We start from the raw sequence: 18,642 nt of genomic DNA, 5'->3' as shown, positions 1-18,642 counted from the left end.
CCGCAGCTCTCCTGGCACGGGGAATTATTTACAGTCTGCGGCGGTCTCTGAGCTCCCTCTTTCTGTATTCTCCAAAGGTTCTTCTAATGTGACTGTCAGCACGTAAATGAAACCCTGCACAACGCCTGCAGCTCTCCAGCAGGGTCGCGGCTCGCCTCTTCCAGCCGGCCGTGGAGCCAGGGGCAAAAAACCCAGCAAAGATGAAAACATTGTAGAAAATGAAGGTTAGAAAGAGGCATTTTAAGTTAAAAAAATAGGCAGCACGGATTATTCTACTGCAAATAATGAAGGGGGTGTGTGTGAAGCCCAGGTCCTGGGGGGCTGCTCAGCTGTCTCTCTGGCTTGCTGGGAAGGGTGTGGAGGCATCAACTGCTTGCACCTTTGGTCGCTTCTGTTCCTTGGCCTTTGCCGTGAGGCCACCCGTGTTCATATTGCCACAGTAAAACTGGGCATGAAGCTCAAGCGGTACTTGAGGGAGGGGGAGAGAGAGATTGTTTTCTTTTGGAGTTGAGTTTTTCTAATTGCGCATCGATTTTGTGGTGCCTCTTTTTTTTTTTTTTTTTTGGCCATAGCAGGTTATAGTTCAAGAGGTTGTTGTCAGTTCTGTGATCTGATAGTTCAAATCTTAATTCTTTAATAAAGGACTGCATTCTTAGATACAGAGCTTTCCTCATCCCTCATAGTCGTGTGGATACCAAAATACTGCTTGGGGTCTTCTGCACCTCCTGTTTCTCACCTCTATCCTGAATTCCCTTGGGGATCACTGCTTGAAGAACAGGTTTGAATTCAAGTAAGATCAGACTGAACGTGACACCTGAGACATGCTAGGCTAGGGCTTGAAATGGACCTAGTCACTCTTTAAAAGGTCTTTTTCCCCGTTTCCACCTTTCTGGCAACTGTGTATATAAAAGCAACTGAATCTCCGGTGATCTGCGTTATGGAGCATCTTAATGGGAATTAATTTGAGCAGCAATCTGTCCACAGGTCGATTCACTCGATTGATACCCCAATAACCCGTGGGCTGAGTACCTGCCGTGCTACCCAGCACCGCTGAGCAGATGGAGTAATGCTACCACACGCCTGCCTGGTGTAGCTGGGAAACTAATTGACCATATTTTCAGAATTCATCTGCTGGAAGTGCTTACAGCAGCTGTTGATTTCTTTCCCAGCTGCAAGTAAAATGCAAGTAATAATAAAGACCTTTTGTGTGTCTGGTGTGTCCAGGCGGATGATCATTTTGCACAGCGAAAGCGTTAAAGTGGGCTGCAGGTGAGAAAAGGCTTATGGAAAGGCTGTGTTCACCACAAAAGGTACCAAAGCTTCCAGTTACACCTGTGTTTTATTGGATTAATGCGGTTACAATGCAGGATGGAGGGCACCTCCCCAGGCAAACAACACATGCTGTCCACAAGCATCTCCTCCCCAAACCCAGACAAACAGAAGAAGCTAGAGCTCTGCTGTGTGCTCCAGAGGTTTGGCTTTATATTAGGAAAGAGAAGAAGCCCTTCCCAGACGAAGGAGCTGTGGCATGGACACAGGCAGGGGCAGCACACACAGTTATGCCCAAGGCCGTCGAATGAGGGGGGCTAACAGCGCAGCGAAGCCTAGTCTTGCAGCGAGAGCTGGAGCCTCTGGTCCAGGATGGTGAGCAGGGAAAGCGAAACGTGTTGAGGCTGTTCCAGGTCAGGTTTGTCTGTACAAGGAGAAGAGCAGTAGAGTGCCCTGACATGAGGCCAGCTTACATGGTACGGCAGGGCTTGTCTGGCCTTTTCATCCAGGACCTACTGGAGGTGGCTTTGTAAAATACTGCTGGGGAAGGAGAGCGTGGCAGGGCTGTCTTTGGCTGCTGGAAGCTGGGATGTGCGGATGCCCTGTGTGCTGGCAGGTGTGTCGGCCAGGGGAGCCAGGGAGAGTCCTGGGTCTGATCCTGGGGCACACCACCTTTCTTACTGGGATGGTACTGAAACAGCTCTCACCTAGGCACGGGCTGTAACGGGAGTTATCACAGCAGGCAGGACAAACCCTTAATCTAGCAGTGCTCCTGACAAGGAGAGGGGCACAAATGGAGACTGGTTCCAAAGAGATCACCAACACATTTTGAGACAGGGTGCATGCAACCTGTCCCAGCTGAGCGAACAGGTTCAAACCTATCACAGGCACGACTGGAGCTGTCCTAGGCCTTGTTCATTATTTAGCGTCCCCAGCAGATGACAGGGTGTGTGGTGGTTAAATAAGTGGCCAACCTATCGCTGGTCCTTGGGTTAGGAAGAGAGGGGACACTGCGGTAGCGTTGCGCTTCTCGTGTGATCAGACCTACCAGAGGGCTGGCAGCCACCTCTCTGCCTTGCAAGGAGCAATAAAACACAAGCTGGTGGCACAAGGGAAGGTTTCGTTTGCAGCTGGGGCAATTTTCTCGAGCACTGAGACTGCCCCAGTTTTATGGGCAAACCTTTTGATGGAGACAACAGGGATGCTGTTGTTTCTCCTTCAGTGCTTCGTTTCCAAGTTTCCTTGCTGAATTTTTGCTCTTGGCTGCTGATTGAAGGGATCAGGATTCTTCTCAAAAAGGTCATGGCCTGCCCTCTTATTAGGAATGCTGCACACGAGCCTTCTGCAGGCTGAGGGTCCAGCAACGGGAGGGGAAATGCATTCCCAGCACGTAGGCGGTGGAGATGAAGGATGCTGTCCGCCCGGGTCCTGTGTGCTCTGTGAGCCTGGCAGCTCCCAGTGGCATGGTGGCCAACCTTCCACTGCACACCCAGGTCTGCCTCTCAGCACTGCTGTGCCCAACACTGAGGGACTCACTGGTTTGCCTCTGTCTTCTTCCCCTCCCTCCCCAGAAGCGGGAAGCACTTGTTCTTTTTCAAGCAGGAGCGTTGAGGTTTGGTGTGGGAAGCTAGCCGTGCAGGCGGGCTGCCGTCCTGCTCTTCACGCTGGCGCAGAGGGTGCCTGGCCATCAGCAATGACCACATCACGCCGAGCAGCACTGCTCACGGCCGAGGGGAGCACGTCACTGACCACGGCGCGTGAAGCAGAGGCAGGAAAGGGCCCCACACCTTGTCCCCAGCCCAGGAGTCTGCTGCAAACCACAGACGCGCAGCCCGGTGCTGGCCCCGCGCTCAGCAGCAGAGGATCTTGAGGAAGGCTTTGCGGAAGTCGGTGTTGAAGGTTGTGTAGATGATGGGGTTGAGGGCACTGTTGACGTAGCCAAGCCAGGTGCTGGCACTGTAGAGCCCTGGGGGCACGTGGCAGGATGGGCAGTGGGTGTTGAGGATGTGAATCAAGAAGAAGGGCAGCCAGCAGACTATGAATGCTCCTGGGTATAGAGAGAGGGAGAACACAGTCTGTGACTTTAGAGAAGCAACTGCTTGGGAAAAGGCCTGCACCTGTGCCCTCTCCCTCCATCCTCTCACTATTTCCATGTGCGTGTCTGCATTTGGTAAACGTGGAATAAATATCATGTATTCCCGGTACAGCCGGGCTTGGCAAGAGCTCAGGCTCCTCGGGACCAGTTATGTGAATGGGTGGATGGGGCTTCAGAGGTGGCCTGGTGACTGGCAAAAGCAAGTGGCCACAACTTAGAGGGAAAGGCTGCTGCCTTTGCTGCTTTAATCCATTAAGACAAGGGCTGCATTATTTTCTTACTACTGCTGGGTTAATGAGGGGAAGCAGCATGTCTGGTGACAGTGGCAGGTGGCTGGGGCACCACTGTCCTGGCTTCTCCATCCAGCTCTATGAGGGGGTTCCTCTGCTGTTCCTTGCCTCGATTTCCCCTTCTGTAATTGGACCTAAGAGCTGCTACGTGTATAGAAACTTAGGATTCCATCTAAAGTTCCAGCTTAATAATAATGAAAATAATTATAATATAATAATGATGATGATGATGATAGTAGTAGTAGTAATAGTAATAATAATAGAAAGGTAAAGGGAAAGCAAAGGTGCTGGCTGTTCCTCCCTCTAGCAGGGCTTGTTGGCCACTGATATAAAACAAAAGAGTAACAAAACATAAATAAAATGCTAATATACTTGGCTCTCAAAATTTGAGAGCATTACCCTAGATCCCCAAGTGTCCCACTGTTGTTTCTCTTTCTTTGTGACTTTGTGGAGCAGCTGAAGTCTAGGCTTGGCTTGCATTTTTTTAATCTCAATACTGTATTAGGAGATTCCTTTCTCTTGCAAGCCCCAAACCATCACCCCTTGCACCCCGCTGCACAGCGTGGCTCTCACTCACCCAGGACAATAGCTAGCATCTGTGTAGCCTTCCTCTCCCGAAGCTGGATCAGCCGGGGCTGCTGGTGCGCTAGCTTCAAAGAGCTGATGGTTTTGCCATTGCTGAGCCTCCGTACCTCCAGTCCTGGCTTCAGACTCTTTCTCCTCTCTTCCAGCCTGCTGTGTTGTGTAGTCCCCGGTGGCTTGGTGAGGGATGCCTCATGGCAGAAGCTGCGGTACCGCTGCAGGCTGAAGACAGTCAGCAACTTCCTTTTAGGAGACATCTCCTGGCCTGAGCATTTGAGTGGGAGACAGGGGGAAAAGGTGCCTTGGCATCTGTTTGGCAAAGCTTTTCTCTCCGGGTGTTCCTGCAAAAGAGGATGCCACAGAGAACTGGGAACCATCCAAACCATTCCCTGGGTCAAAGGATGATGAGGAGAGTTGTAGGAGTCATCCTTAGCCCCACCGGCTGCTTAGGCTTGCACCTCATCCTCTGGACTGACCTTGGCTTAGCAGAGGGGTGAACCAGCACCAGACAACTCTCCATCCCACCAAGGAGAAGCATGAGAACAAGAAGAGCTGACACACTCGCTCTGCTAAACTTTCACTTGTATTTTTCAGTTGGCCCTGCTCCCCTCAACATCCCCACCCTTTTTTAATGTAGCTTCACTGTGAGAAAATGGGTAACACAAGCAGGTATGCATGACCAGGTGATCCCTTTCAAACCATCCTGCTGGTTCCCGTGGTTGCAGATATTTCATCTAGAAAGGTCAGTGGAACAAATGCTCCATGCACCGTGAGCATTTTGGCTTCCTAAGTCTGTCAGATGAAGAGTTGTGTTGTTTTGGTTTTGTTGTTTTGGTTTTTTTTTTAATAATCTACATTAAAGCCTGCGAAGCCCTGAGAACGAGGCTTCATAAAGCAAAAATCAATAAATGAGGAAATTAGCCAGACTTCTGCATGGCTGAGAAAGCCCAGATCTGAAGAAATATTGAAGTAGGCTGTGCTCTTTTCTAGTTGCTCGGTTCTAGAGGGCAGAGATACACAGGGAGCATCCTCTTTCTAGAGGGATGGAAAGGATTTAACTGGAGCTTCTGCATCTCAAGTATCATGGTGTATGAGTGAGGGATGGGATGAAAACATGCCATGTCCCTTCTCTGTGCTTTCCGTTCTGTGCTTTGGCCCTTTGCAGAGGAGAGATGATGCATGCCCTGTCCTTTTTGACAGCTCCTACTGCATTGATGTGGATCTTACTTTGTGTGCATAACACGGTTTGGTGCTGGCGCTGTGGCTGCCCTGCCAGGTGAGCGTTCGCTTCTTTTGTCTTTGTCTTAGCACGAGGTAAATCCGGACATAGAGCAGCAGGGTTACCAGGAAGGGGAGGTAGAAGGACACCAAAGAGGAGTAGATGATGAAACTAGGGTTGGATATGGAACAGACACTGGGATCCCCTGGGGAGGAGAAGAGAGAGAGAGGAGCGGCTGAGCTTAGTACAAGGAGGCGCTGGTGCGTTGGCAAAGCAAGTCGCAAGGCGGAGGGGGGACAAAGGCAGTCTGAGGGGTGCAGGGATCTCCTGTCTCTGTGGTTGCAAATTGTTCTGTGACCTACCCACTCACCTAAGGGATGCTTAAAATGGACTCTACCTAGGGCCATCTAGCATGACCCCGTAGGCATCTGCCTGCTCTTCTGGCCAACAGCTCCGCCCTCTTCTCTCAAGTCTAGTCCCATCCTTTCTCCTTTCACCCTCTCTCCTATTCCTCTGACAGCCTCTGCGCTGCCTGGATGCAGAGGCATGCCTTCACCCCATCAGTCTGGACCAGGCAGCGGGGGACAGCAGCACTTCCCACCCCGTCTCCTTCCCACTTCAAGCACCACACAGAGGATGGACGGGGAGCAGGGGACTTCTGCCTGTGGCTCAGGGGGGAGGAAGGCTCCCCTGCCCCTCTGCCTCCAGGGAGAATGGGCTGCCCTAGGTGAGGGCAAGGAGAAAGACCAACCTGCTTCCAAGGAGAAGGCCAGATTGTTGGCTCTCCTCAAGGGATTAGGTGAGGAAGCAGCCAGCCAGTTGGATGGGAAGGAGGTTTCTCACAAGCAGTGCCAATATGCAGTCCTTGCTGTTTAGAATGTGTCCTGAATCAGATTTAAAGCTGGACCTGTTGATACCAGCAAGATGCAGTAAGGTGGGGGTGGGGTGGGGGTGTTGGACATGCTGCACCTCTGGAGATTTGCTTTGTGTGCCCAGAGTGATTGTCTGGGGGGGGGATCTGTAGACCTGGACACCATGTCAGTGTCTGCCTGAGCAAATTGCAAGTTTATAGACAAAAGCACATCTGCTCTCCAGTGCTGGAGATCTTTCTCACCCTTCACAGTGCACCTTACAGTTCCCTAAAATTTCCTGTAACTAGGAAAGTCTGCAGGACCCACATTAAATGACCTGGCCATACACAGGGCAGCTCCATGTCCCATCCCTCCCTGCGTGCTATTGTTCGGGACGTCACCTACCTGTAGTATTGAAGCCGAAGAGGAGAGGGCACGACACTGCGAACGCCAGCATCCAGACTATCACGATCATGAGAGAAACCCTCCTGCAGGAGCTCTGCCCAGTGCTGTACTGGTACTGAACTGGTTTCACCACTGCAGTGTATCTGCAGACCAAACCAGCTCCAGAAAGAGGAGAGGTAAGAATGGAGGGAGGAAAAGGACCAGGTTTTAAAAGGAGAAATGAAAGCAATGTAGGGGACACGATGGTGAACGTGGTGAAGAAATGGAAGAGGAAAGGAGAGAAGATCAGATGATGGCATCAGCAATTTGTAGAAATGGTAAGTGGGGTGTTGCAAGGAGGAACAGAGGAAATCAGAGTTAGTTGGCAGCACTGCAGGGAAATGCTTGGCAGACCTGCCAGCACTGTGAAGCTTCTAGGTTTGGGATACCTGCTGGATCTAGAAGCCCCAGGACCCCCCCCTATCCCTTGATCCCCGAAGGTTATATGTGCCCTGCTGGGAAAGAGCAGTCCCTGGAGCAACCACAGCCGGCTACACCCTGTGCCTCATCCACCCGCTCTGGTGTCGGCCTTGCCGACAGCCAGAGGATTGCCCATGGTGGGTGCCCAGGGCCTTCGGCTGCCGGGATGCCCCAGGGGATGCAGCTCGGCAAGGCTCAGGTTTGAAAGCCACAGCAGTCTTGTCTTCAGGATAACCTGGGGGCTGCTCCTTGCAGGGCAGAGCCAAAATGAAATGGGGATAAAGAGTCCCATGGAGGAACACCAGGCCAAGCCAGCATTGAGAGCTGCTTCATATGATTACCACATCTAACAAAGGTACAGCATGCAGTGCTTTTTTCCTTCCCCCACCCCTTGGTCCTAACAGCACCACGTGTGCTGAGGTCTTGGCTCCCAGCCCTCAGCGTTGCTTAAAATAGGCTGGTTTAAGATGCGGAAAAACAGGGCAAGGCTGAAGATTAGATAGCGATGACCTTCACCCCTCCCTATGCTTATGGCAGGATTGTGTTTGTTAAAACTTCATGAGTGAGGTCTCCAGAAAAAACCCTCTTTGACACTCAATGGGAATTAGATGGCCAATGCTGGTCCCTGCCTTCAAAAAGCATGAGGATGTGGCCGAGTGCCTACTGGTGATGTTTCGCTGCTTGTGCCTCTCTGCCCTCAAGTGCAGGCACCTCCTAGCACATGGTGGGCAGAGCCTATTCACAGCAGCTGTGGCAGCGACAGACTGGCAGGGAGGTTTGTGTCCCTGAAGACAGCAATGCTGCCTGTGCAAACCCCACTTTCCTGCCCTAGCCACACTGGGGCACAGAGCCGACCCCCATCTCCAGACTATCTATCCCCTTGGATGCTGTTGGCTCTCACCTGTCAATGCTGATAGCGCAGAGGTTTAAAATGCTGGCTGTGCACATCATTACATCCATGGTGACGAAGATGTCGCAACAGATGCGGCTGAAAGTCCAGACTCCTCCCGTCACCTGCACCAGCAACCACAAAACTGTCAGCCTGGTTCTGCATCGAGTCCTGACGCCTTACGTATACAGAGGTGCTCTCCTCCAAGGGTCTCAACAGCTACGTGCTTTCATGTCTGCTGTGATGTGCAGAGGAAAACTGAGGCGCCTATGTTGTGTGGCAAGATAACACAGCGGAAGGTCATGGAGAAGGAGCCACACCTTGATTTCAGTCCTTTGGTTACTCTCACAGAGGGAGGCAGGGTGAAGAAATAGGTAGCAGCTATCCTTTCCCTTGAGCCCTAGCACGATAGATTGATTTAAATTTGATATCACTGTATCTATCCTTTGATTAAGGATCATCTGATTAAACCTAAGGGCTGAAAAGTGTTTCTCAGCTTAGCTGCTGGAGTTCTCTTGCAGGCATTGAGCTGGGAAAGTGCTGCAAATTTTATGCATTTATGTATGAAACAGACCTGAGAGCCCAGGCTTCTCTAAAACCTTAGTTGGATTCTGATCTCAGTTACATATTTTGATTATTAGATCTGAGCGAGAACTCACAGGCTACTTGGATAAAGGGGTTTGGTTTGCTACCATGTCCAGCTTTTGTTCTGGTTGGTTTGAAATTTTAATCTGAAGCATGTAAGCATGAAAGCTTAGCTGTGGCTGATCTTGGTGATGGGGAAATGCATTTTTTGGCCCAGCTGTCAAGTTCTTGACAATGACCTTTTTGGATGACAACATATGCTCCAAGCACCGTGTGGCACTGCTGTCGTCGGGGCTGGGATGATAGCCTGACTCCGAGTGCTCCAACACAGAGGCAGCCCATCCTCCCACAGATCAGCCTGCTGGATGAGTACAGCAAAGGAATCTAAAGCTGCACTGGGTGCAGAAGCGGGGGTAAGAGAGAAAGAGGAACTGGTGCTAGATCCAGATCTTTCTGCTTACATTTAGACCTCATCTGGAGTACCGCATCTGGTTTTGGGGCCCCAGTACAGAAAAAACATCGATAAACGGGAGTGAGTCCAGCGGAGGGCCACCGAGACAGTCCCTGGGGCTGGAGCACTTGTCCAGTGAGGAGCAGCTAAGGGAACTGGGCTTGCTCAGCCTGGAGAAGAGAAGAGGTGGCTTTGGGGGGTGTGGGGGCACTAACTGCAGTCCCCTAGTGCCTACTGGGAGGTTATTAAGAAAGTTGGAGCCAGGTTGCTAAGCAGACGGAGCCAAGTTTTTCACAGCAGTGCAGGGTGGAAGGACAAGAGGCACCAGTCGTAAGTTGAAAGAAGAAAAGCACAAACCGGTTATGGAGGTAAACTTTCTGACCATGAGGACGGTAAGGCAGTGGAGCTGGCTGCTTGGTGAGTCTGGCCAGGCTCCATCCTTGGAGGTTTTCATGACCTACTCAACAATACCCATCCCAGACCAGGCTGGAGAGGGTGCCACAACTGAGCTTGGCTCCTAAGGCAGTGGGTCAACCCTGCAGCAAGTGTCAGTGCCTAGGAAGGACGCAGCTCCAGGACGCAGCTCCCTGCAGACAGAAGCGCTTGTATAAACACAGAATTCATTTCGTACGAGTTGTTTTCAGAGTTGTATAAGAAATAATCCCGAGAAACTGAAATGGTTTTGATTGTGCCAGCATTCCCGCACATGGGCACAGAAACTCACGGGGTCTTTGGGGTGTCCTCTGCTGGACCCAGCTGCTGCGTGCCAGAAGTCAGGTACTGGATGAGGTAGCCTTCCATGAGACCTCCTCTGAATGAATGCAGGGGAGAGAAATGGGAGCTGGCTTGCAAAATGCGGTGGGGAACTGTGCTTTCATCTTCAGTTCTCTAATACTTGTGGGGCTCCTTTGTTTTCTTTTTTAAAAAAAGCAAGCAAAGTAAAAAAAAAAGAAAAAAAAAAAAAGAAACAAACCAAACCCTTAGACCTTTTCTGCACGATTAGGTGGGCTACAAGATGTGCAAACTGAAGGCTGTCCCTCTGAAACTGGGGACCTTAATAGGTAGGTTCAGTTTTCAAAGAAACCCCACGCCGTTTTTGCTTTAGTTGCAGATTTTGAGATCTGCTTGACCACCTCAAAATATATAAAAAAATCATAAATGCTGGAAGCCTTTGCAGTGGGAGCCAGTAAGGGGTCTTTCTGTAGTCGGAGGCAAAATGCAATGCAGTGTCTCTGTGATCTGCGGAGTCTGAAGAATATTTCACCAGGAGCCAGTGCCAGGTGTTCGGTGCAAGCCAGCTGCTGCTAGCCCAGCAGATGTGCAGGCTTTTAACTGAGGGAGTTTCCAAGGTCCTGAGCACATTCAAATGCTAAACCCAAGAATGTGTACCATTAAATCTGAAGAAGGTGCTGGTGGGAATGGCTCTGAAGTGAACCCTTTCAGGATGATGCGTTCAGATCACACCACCTGCATACTAAGCTGTAGCTTGTATGAAGATGATACTTGACATATCAAAACGTTTGGGCTTAAAACCCATCCTCGCTTCCACCAGCCACAAATTCCAAAATGGGGTGTAGCTTTGCTGAAGTCGGTGAAGTAGTTAATATTTACCTGTGGGGTATGCAAACCCAGAATCTATTCCCAAATTTAACAATGAAGAGCCTTTTTATTACAGGCCTCGTTCATAATTTTTTTTTAATTCTATTTCTGCTCTTCCTTTCATTACTCTGTTCCGCTCATCTTTGCTACAGCAGCTAGAACGTGCGAGTGTGCTGGCAGGGTACCTGTTCTTCATCCCGCTGGTGCCTTTTGTCCAGGAATCTCAAAGCACATCACAGGTATTAATTGAATGAACCCTCACAACTGCCTGAGTGAGGTGGATGGTCAAATATTATTTTCTTACAGCTGATGAGAGCAAACCACATAGAGGTAAGCTGACAGAATCTCTCATTACCACTCAGTTTGTGTGCAGCAGAAGTGGGAATAGAGTCCAGGATAAAATCCCAGCTCTGGCAAAGACAGTGCTAAAGCTCCTTATAGACTGTTCAGGTCGGGCTCTCACCTCATCTTTCTTGATGACCAGTCCAGTCTGCTTTAGCCACAAAATGTATTATTATTTGAACGTTCCAACCCTATAGGAAGCCTTCCAGTTTAAAAAAAAATGAAAATCATTGTGCATTCATAAGCTTATGCAAATCCACCACTCTCTTGAATCCTTAAAAATAAAAAGACTCTCTGAAAGTCAGATATGTATGATGATGACATATTGAGCAGTAGATGGATTTGAAAGTACGAATGCAAAGTTACACGAGGTGATGTCAGGCAGCGGTGTATCTAAGCGTGCTCACTCAAGTGCTCTGTTTAAGAAAGGGTTCTTCTTGGGGGTGCTGTTAACTCCCTGCAGCTGTGAAATGGCTGCTTATATTTTTGCTTGGCAGGAATAACCAAGAGCACGCGTGCAGTCAGGCCCGCTGACAAGTGGTAAACTGCCGAGCTGCAGTAACTCGGTTGTCTGCCCTGCTTTTGATGGTGGCCTGGCGAGCTCCTCGAGCTCAAAGAGCTGTTGTAGGTCTCGCTACTCCAGTGTGGGAGCCACGGAGGAGGAGACAGCCTTACTCTCACTCGCTCTGAAGAGAGCTGCAGGTTGGACCTCAGTGACAATCATCTTCTGATGCTTTTTTCCCATTGGAGGTAGAACTGGATGTTGTGAGAAGACTAAGGAGGATGCTCCAGGCCATGCTGCTCCACGTCCTCCTCCGTTTATGCAATTACTATAAGGCACGATGGGATTCAATGCCATCAAGCTTTAGTGGGCAGGGCACCCTAATGCCACTATCTTAGAAACCTTGGTGAGCCTCCGTAGTCACACCAGGCACAGCATCAGAGGTCAGTAAAGAACTGGGGTAGCAGTACGGATATATTAGACATATCTGTTGACCCCTGAAGATTGCTAGACACAGTGCTGAATAGCATTTTTATGCCAGAAGCTTCGTTAGGTGGAGAGGAGGATTCTGAGGTTATAAAATGTTCCTGTTGTTGCTCTGTCACAGCCTTCCCCAAAGGCTTCTCAGAAAGAGACAGTTCTGGTCTGCAGGACTGATAAAATGAAAAATTTCATGGAGAAGGTCCAGGCCACAGATGGCTCTAAAAATTGAGTGTAAAGCACAAAGTTCACAAGTGATATTTAAATCTGAGGTATTCATCCACCTTTAGCTTCTCAATAAATAGGTCTCAGATGTCTGGTTTGGCAAACGTTCAGTAGATGAATAGCTATTGTACACAGGTTTGGGGACTGAATGACTTCTTCACAATTTCCAGGGCTATAGTGTACTGAAGCATGATGCCATTTCTGCTTCATTGGTAGCAGTGCTGATCCATAAACAGCAGCAAATATCTAAACGACTTCAGGGCTTTTTGGAGGTTTTTTTTTAAATCTTAGTCTTGCTGGAGTCCTGCAGCCTAGATCTCTAGGAGGTACTGCTGGAAGTGGTAGTTCGGGTTTGGGATGTATGTGGGTTCTTCTCCCTGTTGTTCATGTGCCTCTTGGATCAGCTACTTTGATTTACCCAAGATTTCATTACTCAAGCTCCACAGCTGGAAACCAACCTTGAATGGGTCTGCAAACACAGCTAGACAACAGATCTGACCACAATACTGCCATGGGGACAGAAGCTGCTTCCCAGATGTGCCTCAGTCCCACCCTGCCCATGGTAAGAGTGAGCTTTAGGTCTTTTCTGATGCAAAGCATATTGTGATTTCATTAAAGACTGGAATACACTTGAGGTGAACTATTCCAATCTCAAAATTTGGGTTTTAATAATAATTTTCAGTTGCAATCAAACTGCAGAGTCTAATCCTGGCTGGCTGGGATGGCTCCACCACACCCCGCCCCGACTTATTCCTTGCTTTTTAATCATTCAGTGTAACCCAACTGCGCTGCAGGCATCCAGCAGGCCAGCTCCAGGACCGCTCTGCAAGGAGTGGTTTCACTGTTGCTACTGACTTAATTAGGAACGTAATCACACATGCGGTTATCGTGGTGCTCTCTTTGTTCCTTCACTCCACAGCGATGCTATATAAAAATAATTAACCATCAGTGCCCTTATTAATAGTGCTTATACACTGAGCAAACCCTCAATTTCTCTTAATTGTAGCCTTGCTGAGACAGCAGTGGACACAGTTTGGGAGAATGGCCTGGATTAACACAAGGGAAATGCCCAGGCTGGGTGCCAAAGCCTAGAGCTGTGTTGCCTACTCAACATACTCCAGTGGCAGAGGAGGGCTGCAGACCACTGCCAGTCCCCTGCTACTCGATCGAACCTCCTCATACCCCCAGAGTCGGTCTGGCATTTGCCGGTGGTGTCCTGCCTTGTCCTACTTTCTGTCCACATGCTGCGCAGTCCATCTGCACGAGTTAAAAGCCTGCTCTGCTTCTCCTCTGTTTTGCAGGAAAGAGGTCAGCCAAAGGTGGGCAGCTGCCACCAGAATATTTACCCTACCCTTCAGCCTGATCCCCGCTCGGCCCTTGCAGAAAGAGCATGAGGCTTCTGCAAGATTATGGCTCAGAGGCTTATTCTGTCTCTGTTCACATGAGAACACGGTACTAGGGCTCAGCTGAAAGCTTACCGCTGATAGATGCTCACCCTAATTCTAAACCTACAAATTTTTGTGAATTAGTGTAAAAATGCTGAACAGAACAGATAAAAATGTCAGCTGTAGCATACCTTCATGTATTTGCTTCAGTAACAATATTTATATCAGAAGTGGCTTCAGTAATTCAGGGGTTTGCCATGGGGCGGCAGGGGCGGATTTAGTTTCCATCTTTGCTGCCCTGCAGTGGCGGAAACCTTTGCTTTATCTGATGGTGTTGTCCATACTACACATGGTTGTGCCGCTACATTTTTACGCCGGCCAACGTGCAAAGATCAGGGAAATAGAGTATAAGACACCCCAGGGCTTGATGAGTCATTTGAAGTTACTGTGAAAATGCTCACATGATTTAAAGAGACTTTGGAGCGTGTTCTTCGGCTTCATCCCTTTGTCAGCCTGCTTGGAGAATTGCTTGGAGGTGACTTAACATCATGGACATCAAGGCTCTTAAACTCCGCAGGAGATGAGGATTTGACTTGTTTTCTGGCCAGCGGGAATACGGCTTGATCTGGGCTCTAACAAGGTATTTCCACCCTATTGCCTCCCCACCGCTCCTGAATCATCATGGCAACCCTTCTGGCTGATGGAGTCAGCTTCAGGGATGCTCAGATGAAAGCGGCATTAGCACATCAGAACCCACGATCTACATTACTGGCTGTAGCCCACCCGCTTTCAAGCTCAGAGGGGCTGCGCTCTGCCAGCAAGAGCAAGGCTCAGCGCATCTACTGACGGGTGGGACTGTGGTGCATTTGTCCAGCCTGCAAGGGCCACCTGTGTGACATGGGGCTGCTACCCACCCCACAACTGCCCCAGAGCTGGCTGGGGGGTTAAAACATGAATGGACTTCACCTGTAGCAGAGCTGGCCCACCCTGAGAGCGTGTGCTAACGCTGGTGCACTCGTGCTGTGGTTAAATTCTGCTGATCCTTCCTAAGATGTACTCACCTCCAGGTACACCACCCATGGCATCACCAAAGTAGCCACCAGCAAGTCCGCCACCGCCAGGCTCACCACAAGGTAGTTTGTTGTGGTTTGCAAGGTGCGTTCCCTCAGCACGGCTAAGCAGACCAGCACGTTCCCAAAGATGATGGCCAGGATCAAGATGCAGTAGCAGAGGGCGTAGTAAGCGTGTGAGTGTGGCAGGTCAGGCTCTGTAGTGTTGTCTCCCCCACAGGGAAGAGGGTCAGTGGTGTTAGGATGACTGCTGGTTCCTGTGAAGAGGGCCATGGGGACACTGCTGCAAAGAGAAAGAAAGAGCTGGCTGAAAACTGGAGCTCCACAGTCATTGTGGAGAACTGCTTGTGGTGGATAGCGTATGATTTTCATACTTCACAAACACTACTTCAAGCCATTTATAGAGGTCTTTTTTTCCACTCATACCTAGGCAGAACTTTACTTAAAGTCCTGCTTGGCCTGTTTTGTTTTTCACCGAATCTAAGCCAAGAGAAGAATGCAAAATCCCACCTCCTGTGTGCATCCGACAGGTGCATCTTACCAACCAACGCAGCTGCGCGGAAAGCAGCAATGGTTGAAAGATGCACCGAAGTCATCATACCACAGCACAAGTCAGCCAGGCAGGAGAGCAGCCTGCAAGACAGCAATTTGTAGTGCTGAGGAAGACCCAACACAGTTACCCAAACTAGGGCTTGGCCAGAAGCTTGGACCTAGGAATCTTTTCTTCTGGGAAGTACCCTCCCTCCTCCCTCGTTAAAAAACGTCTTCACTAACTTCATGCACTCGAGTGCTTGGCAGCCCGGCACACAGACCGCACCTGCAATGCTCGAGTAGCCTTTTGCATCCTGGCCGCCTGGCAGTAAGCACCCACCTAGGGAATGACTCTTCTTCTGCAACCTGTGTCTGTCCCAGGCCGCCTGTTAACATAACGCTCTGCTTCAGCCCTGCCGGCCTTGCCAAAGCTTGGCTGTCCCCGCTGCCCCCAGCTCATCCATACTGTGCTCTGTTTTCCATGCCTGGCCAGAAGATGTGCTTCCTGTGCTGAAGAGCAAATCAACTTGTCATTTGGGATGAAATAATGGAGTGATGCTTGCGGGGTACTCTGCATTTCTTTTCCTTACAATGGATTCGTGATTGTGCCCAGGAACCTATCCTGTCTTGATTTAGAAGGAGGATGATTTTTTTCCAGGAATAGGAAGGCTGCTGTCCCAGGGTTGTTCTGTGACATTTAATTGCCTGTATCTGGTTTTATTTTTTTTTCTTGCTAGTGCTCCTGTCGCTGAACTCATCATCAGTGTGACAGTTACGAAAGGCAAGGACAAAACGTTGCAATGCCAATGATATAAATATTACTCTGCTCCACCTCACCCCTTGAACAGCAGCATCTGTGATGCACACGCTCCTAGAAGAGAAGCCGTTACAATGGGTATAAATTGCTCCAGCCCCTTGGCATATATTTATCCTTGAAACTGGTGTCACTCACCCCTGCTGCCTTGTAGCTGGGAGAGGGCAAGGGCTGAATGAGGTAGAAACTGAACTTCCCTCTGTCCCATGAACACAGATCCCCCAGGACAGGGGTGAAACAATCTCTTATGGCTTGTGTTGTGTTTGGAAACATCTGTGCTTGTCTCTCCTTCTCTGTCTTTCTTCTGCCAGCCCCTGACACAGGAGTGAAGCCTTCCACTGGACTGCAGGATTTCCCATAGCGTGAGCGCTGCTGCCGAGTCCGGGACTGTTTGCTCATCAAACAGTTCCGCTGCAGCCACCCAAACACAAGACTCATTTAGCAGCATCCCTTGCACCGACAGAGCTCCTACTCTGGGAAACCTGTATTGGCTGGGGCCATGAAAAGCTAGTATGCTAGTTCCTCTTTTTTTTTTTTTTTTTTTTTTTTTTTTTGAGAAAGCCTACGTTAAGCAGCTGCCTAGTTGATCAGCAAAGCCAGGGCAGGGAATGAACAAAACATCACGCACGATACCACCAAATGGCCTAAGGCACCACGTTACACAGTTTGCCAGCAGGTTTCCTGCCCCTTCTGCCACCCCTTACAGCCTAAAGCAGTATTTTCCACTTTCGCCCAGAGGTCGATCTTCCCCCCCAGCATCCCTCCCAGCTCCCCCCCCAGCCCTGCCAGGCTCCCCCTGCCTTGGGCTGCCCCACACACCCCGGCCCTGCTCACTCTGCCCACGGCCAGGGCGCTGCCAGCCAGGCGGGTACCGGGGTACCGGGATGCTGATGCGCCGGGTACCAGGATGCTGATGTGCCGGGGTACCGCGGTACCCGCGGGCGGGGCTGGCGGGACACGGGGGTACCAGGACACCCACCACCCTGGCAGCGAGCTGCGGCGGGGGCGAGGGTCGCTGCCGTGGGGACGAGCTGACAGAGGGGAAAGGGGAGGATGCTCCTCCCGGTGGCCTCAGCCTCGGAGGGGTCCGGGTGCAGGTCCCGGTGCGGATGGGGGGGTCCGGGCGCGCGGCGCAGGGTGCAGGGCAGGGGTACGGGCTCCCAGCGCTGGGGCCAGGCGCCGCCGCGGTTCTGGGTCCGGCTCCGGCTGCCGGTGCTGCTCCGCACCCGCCCCCGAGGGGCAGCGGCGCCCCTGCGGCTGCCCGCCGTGCCCCGGGGGGCGAGGGAGGCGGGGGAAACCGGGAGCGGGGGCTATGGGGCAGGGGTCCGCCGGCACCGGGCAGGAGGGGAGCGGGGGGGCAGCAATCTGGACTTACCCCCGGTGGCACCACCGCCGAGCAGGGCTCAGTCCCGGTCCCGGCCCCGGTCCCGCCGCCTCCCGGGCCGGCCCGCTCCCTCCGGCCGCTCTCCCGGCGCGGAGCCGCGGGGCGGGGCGGGGCAGGGCGGGGCGGAGGTGGGCGGGGCTGGGCACCTCCCCCCGCCCGCCCCCGCCCCCGCCCCTGCCCCGCCGGCGGCAGCGGCCGGTACCCCGCCGTGTCCTGGGGAGGGGGGCGGCAGGGCCGGCGGCTTCGCGCCCCATCCCGCCCCTTCCCAAAGGGCCCTGCAGAGGGGTCTGGGCTCGTTCTGGAGCCGGGGCCCGCAGCAAGGGGGTGCTTTGCGGAGGGGCTGACCTGGTTCTGCCCGGCGGGAGGAGGGGGGAGATGGGAACCCCGAACCCGGGCCGAGGGCTGGGCCCCGGGGTGCCGGTCGGGGGGGAGCGGGGGGAGCTGCCCACGCTCCGGTGAAGGCAAACAGGCAGAGCCCTTCGGGAGACAATGAGCGTGCGGCTTGGGATAAAAAAATGACGCTTGAAAAGTTGTTAGTTTAAAAAAAAAAATCAAAGTAGAGATGATTTTTAAAAGGCAGAGAACTGAAAAAAAAATCTGAAAATAAATTCCCTTAAAACTGAGATTAAAAAGTGCTGGGTAACGGGGGAGGGAGGCGGGAAGGAGAGCGATGCTGGGGAAGTGTCCCTGTCCCGGGAGCGCTGCCTGCAGGCACAGCGTGGCGCATCCACCGGGACCAGAGCGGGACCACAGCCACCGTCACCCAGCCACGGCGTCCCCTGAGCTCTGGGGTCAGGCCTCTGAGCCCAGTTCTGCTCGGACGGTGGTCCCTGGGTGGGCTCTGTGGGTACTAATGATGCTGGTGGGCCTCAGGGCTGGGCTGTGCCCACCAGCCACCCTGGCACGGCAAGCGGGGCTCCCAGGGCGTGGGAACCTCAGCGGTGGGGCTGGGGGCTCCCTTCCCAGGGTTGCAAGAGTTTCAGGAGCAGCACTGCAGCCCCAGCAGAGAGAGGGGAAAGGGCTCTTCCCCTTTATGCACCCACTGGTCAGGGTGGCCATGGGCTAACTTACTTGTAGGTGGGCAAGAAGAAGAGGAGATGCTGCGGAGAGCAGAGTCTTTTTATTTATTTTTAAGAAATCAGTTACCTTAACAAGGGAGCCTTGGGACACTGGCTGCCCTGGATGGCCTCTCCTGATCACAGCTATCCAAGGTAA

The 18,642-nt window shown here is 51.7% G+C and overlaps 1 protein-coding gene across 1 annotated transcript; it reads right to left on the bottom strand.

The window, feature by feature from the left end:
- Positions 1-1,327: 1,327 nt before the first annotated feature.
- On the bottom strand, positions 1,328-17,501 carry DRD3 (dopamine receptor D3). Its single transcript, XM_055712878.1, has 7 exons — positions 17,419-17,501; positions 14,690-14,981; positions 8,072-8,184; positions 6,712-6,854; positions 5,464-5,660; positions 4,232-4,577; positions 1,328-3,316 (listed from the first exon to the last, which is right to left on the bottom strand). Exons 2-7 carry the CDS (start codon positions 14,969-14,971, stop codon positions 3,120-3,122), a joined length of 1,278 nt encoding a protein of 425 aa, XP_055568853.1. The 5' UTR covers positions 14,972-14,981; positions 17,419-17,501; the 3' UTR covers positions 1,328-3,119.
- Positions 17,502-18,642: the final 1,141 nt, after the last annotated feature.

Source organism: Falco cherrug, chromosome 5 (genome assembly GCF_023634085.1).
Source record: "Falco cherrug isolate bFalChe1 chromosome 5, bFalChe1.pri, whole genome shotgun sequence".
NCBI lineage: Eukaryota > Metazoa > Chordata > Aves > Falconiformes > Falconidae > Falco > Falco cherrug.
This window is presented reverse-complemented; position numbering and strand designations above follow the sequence as displayed.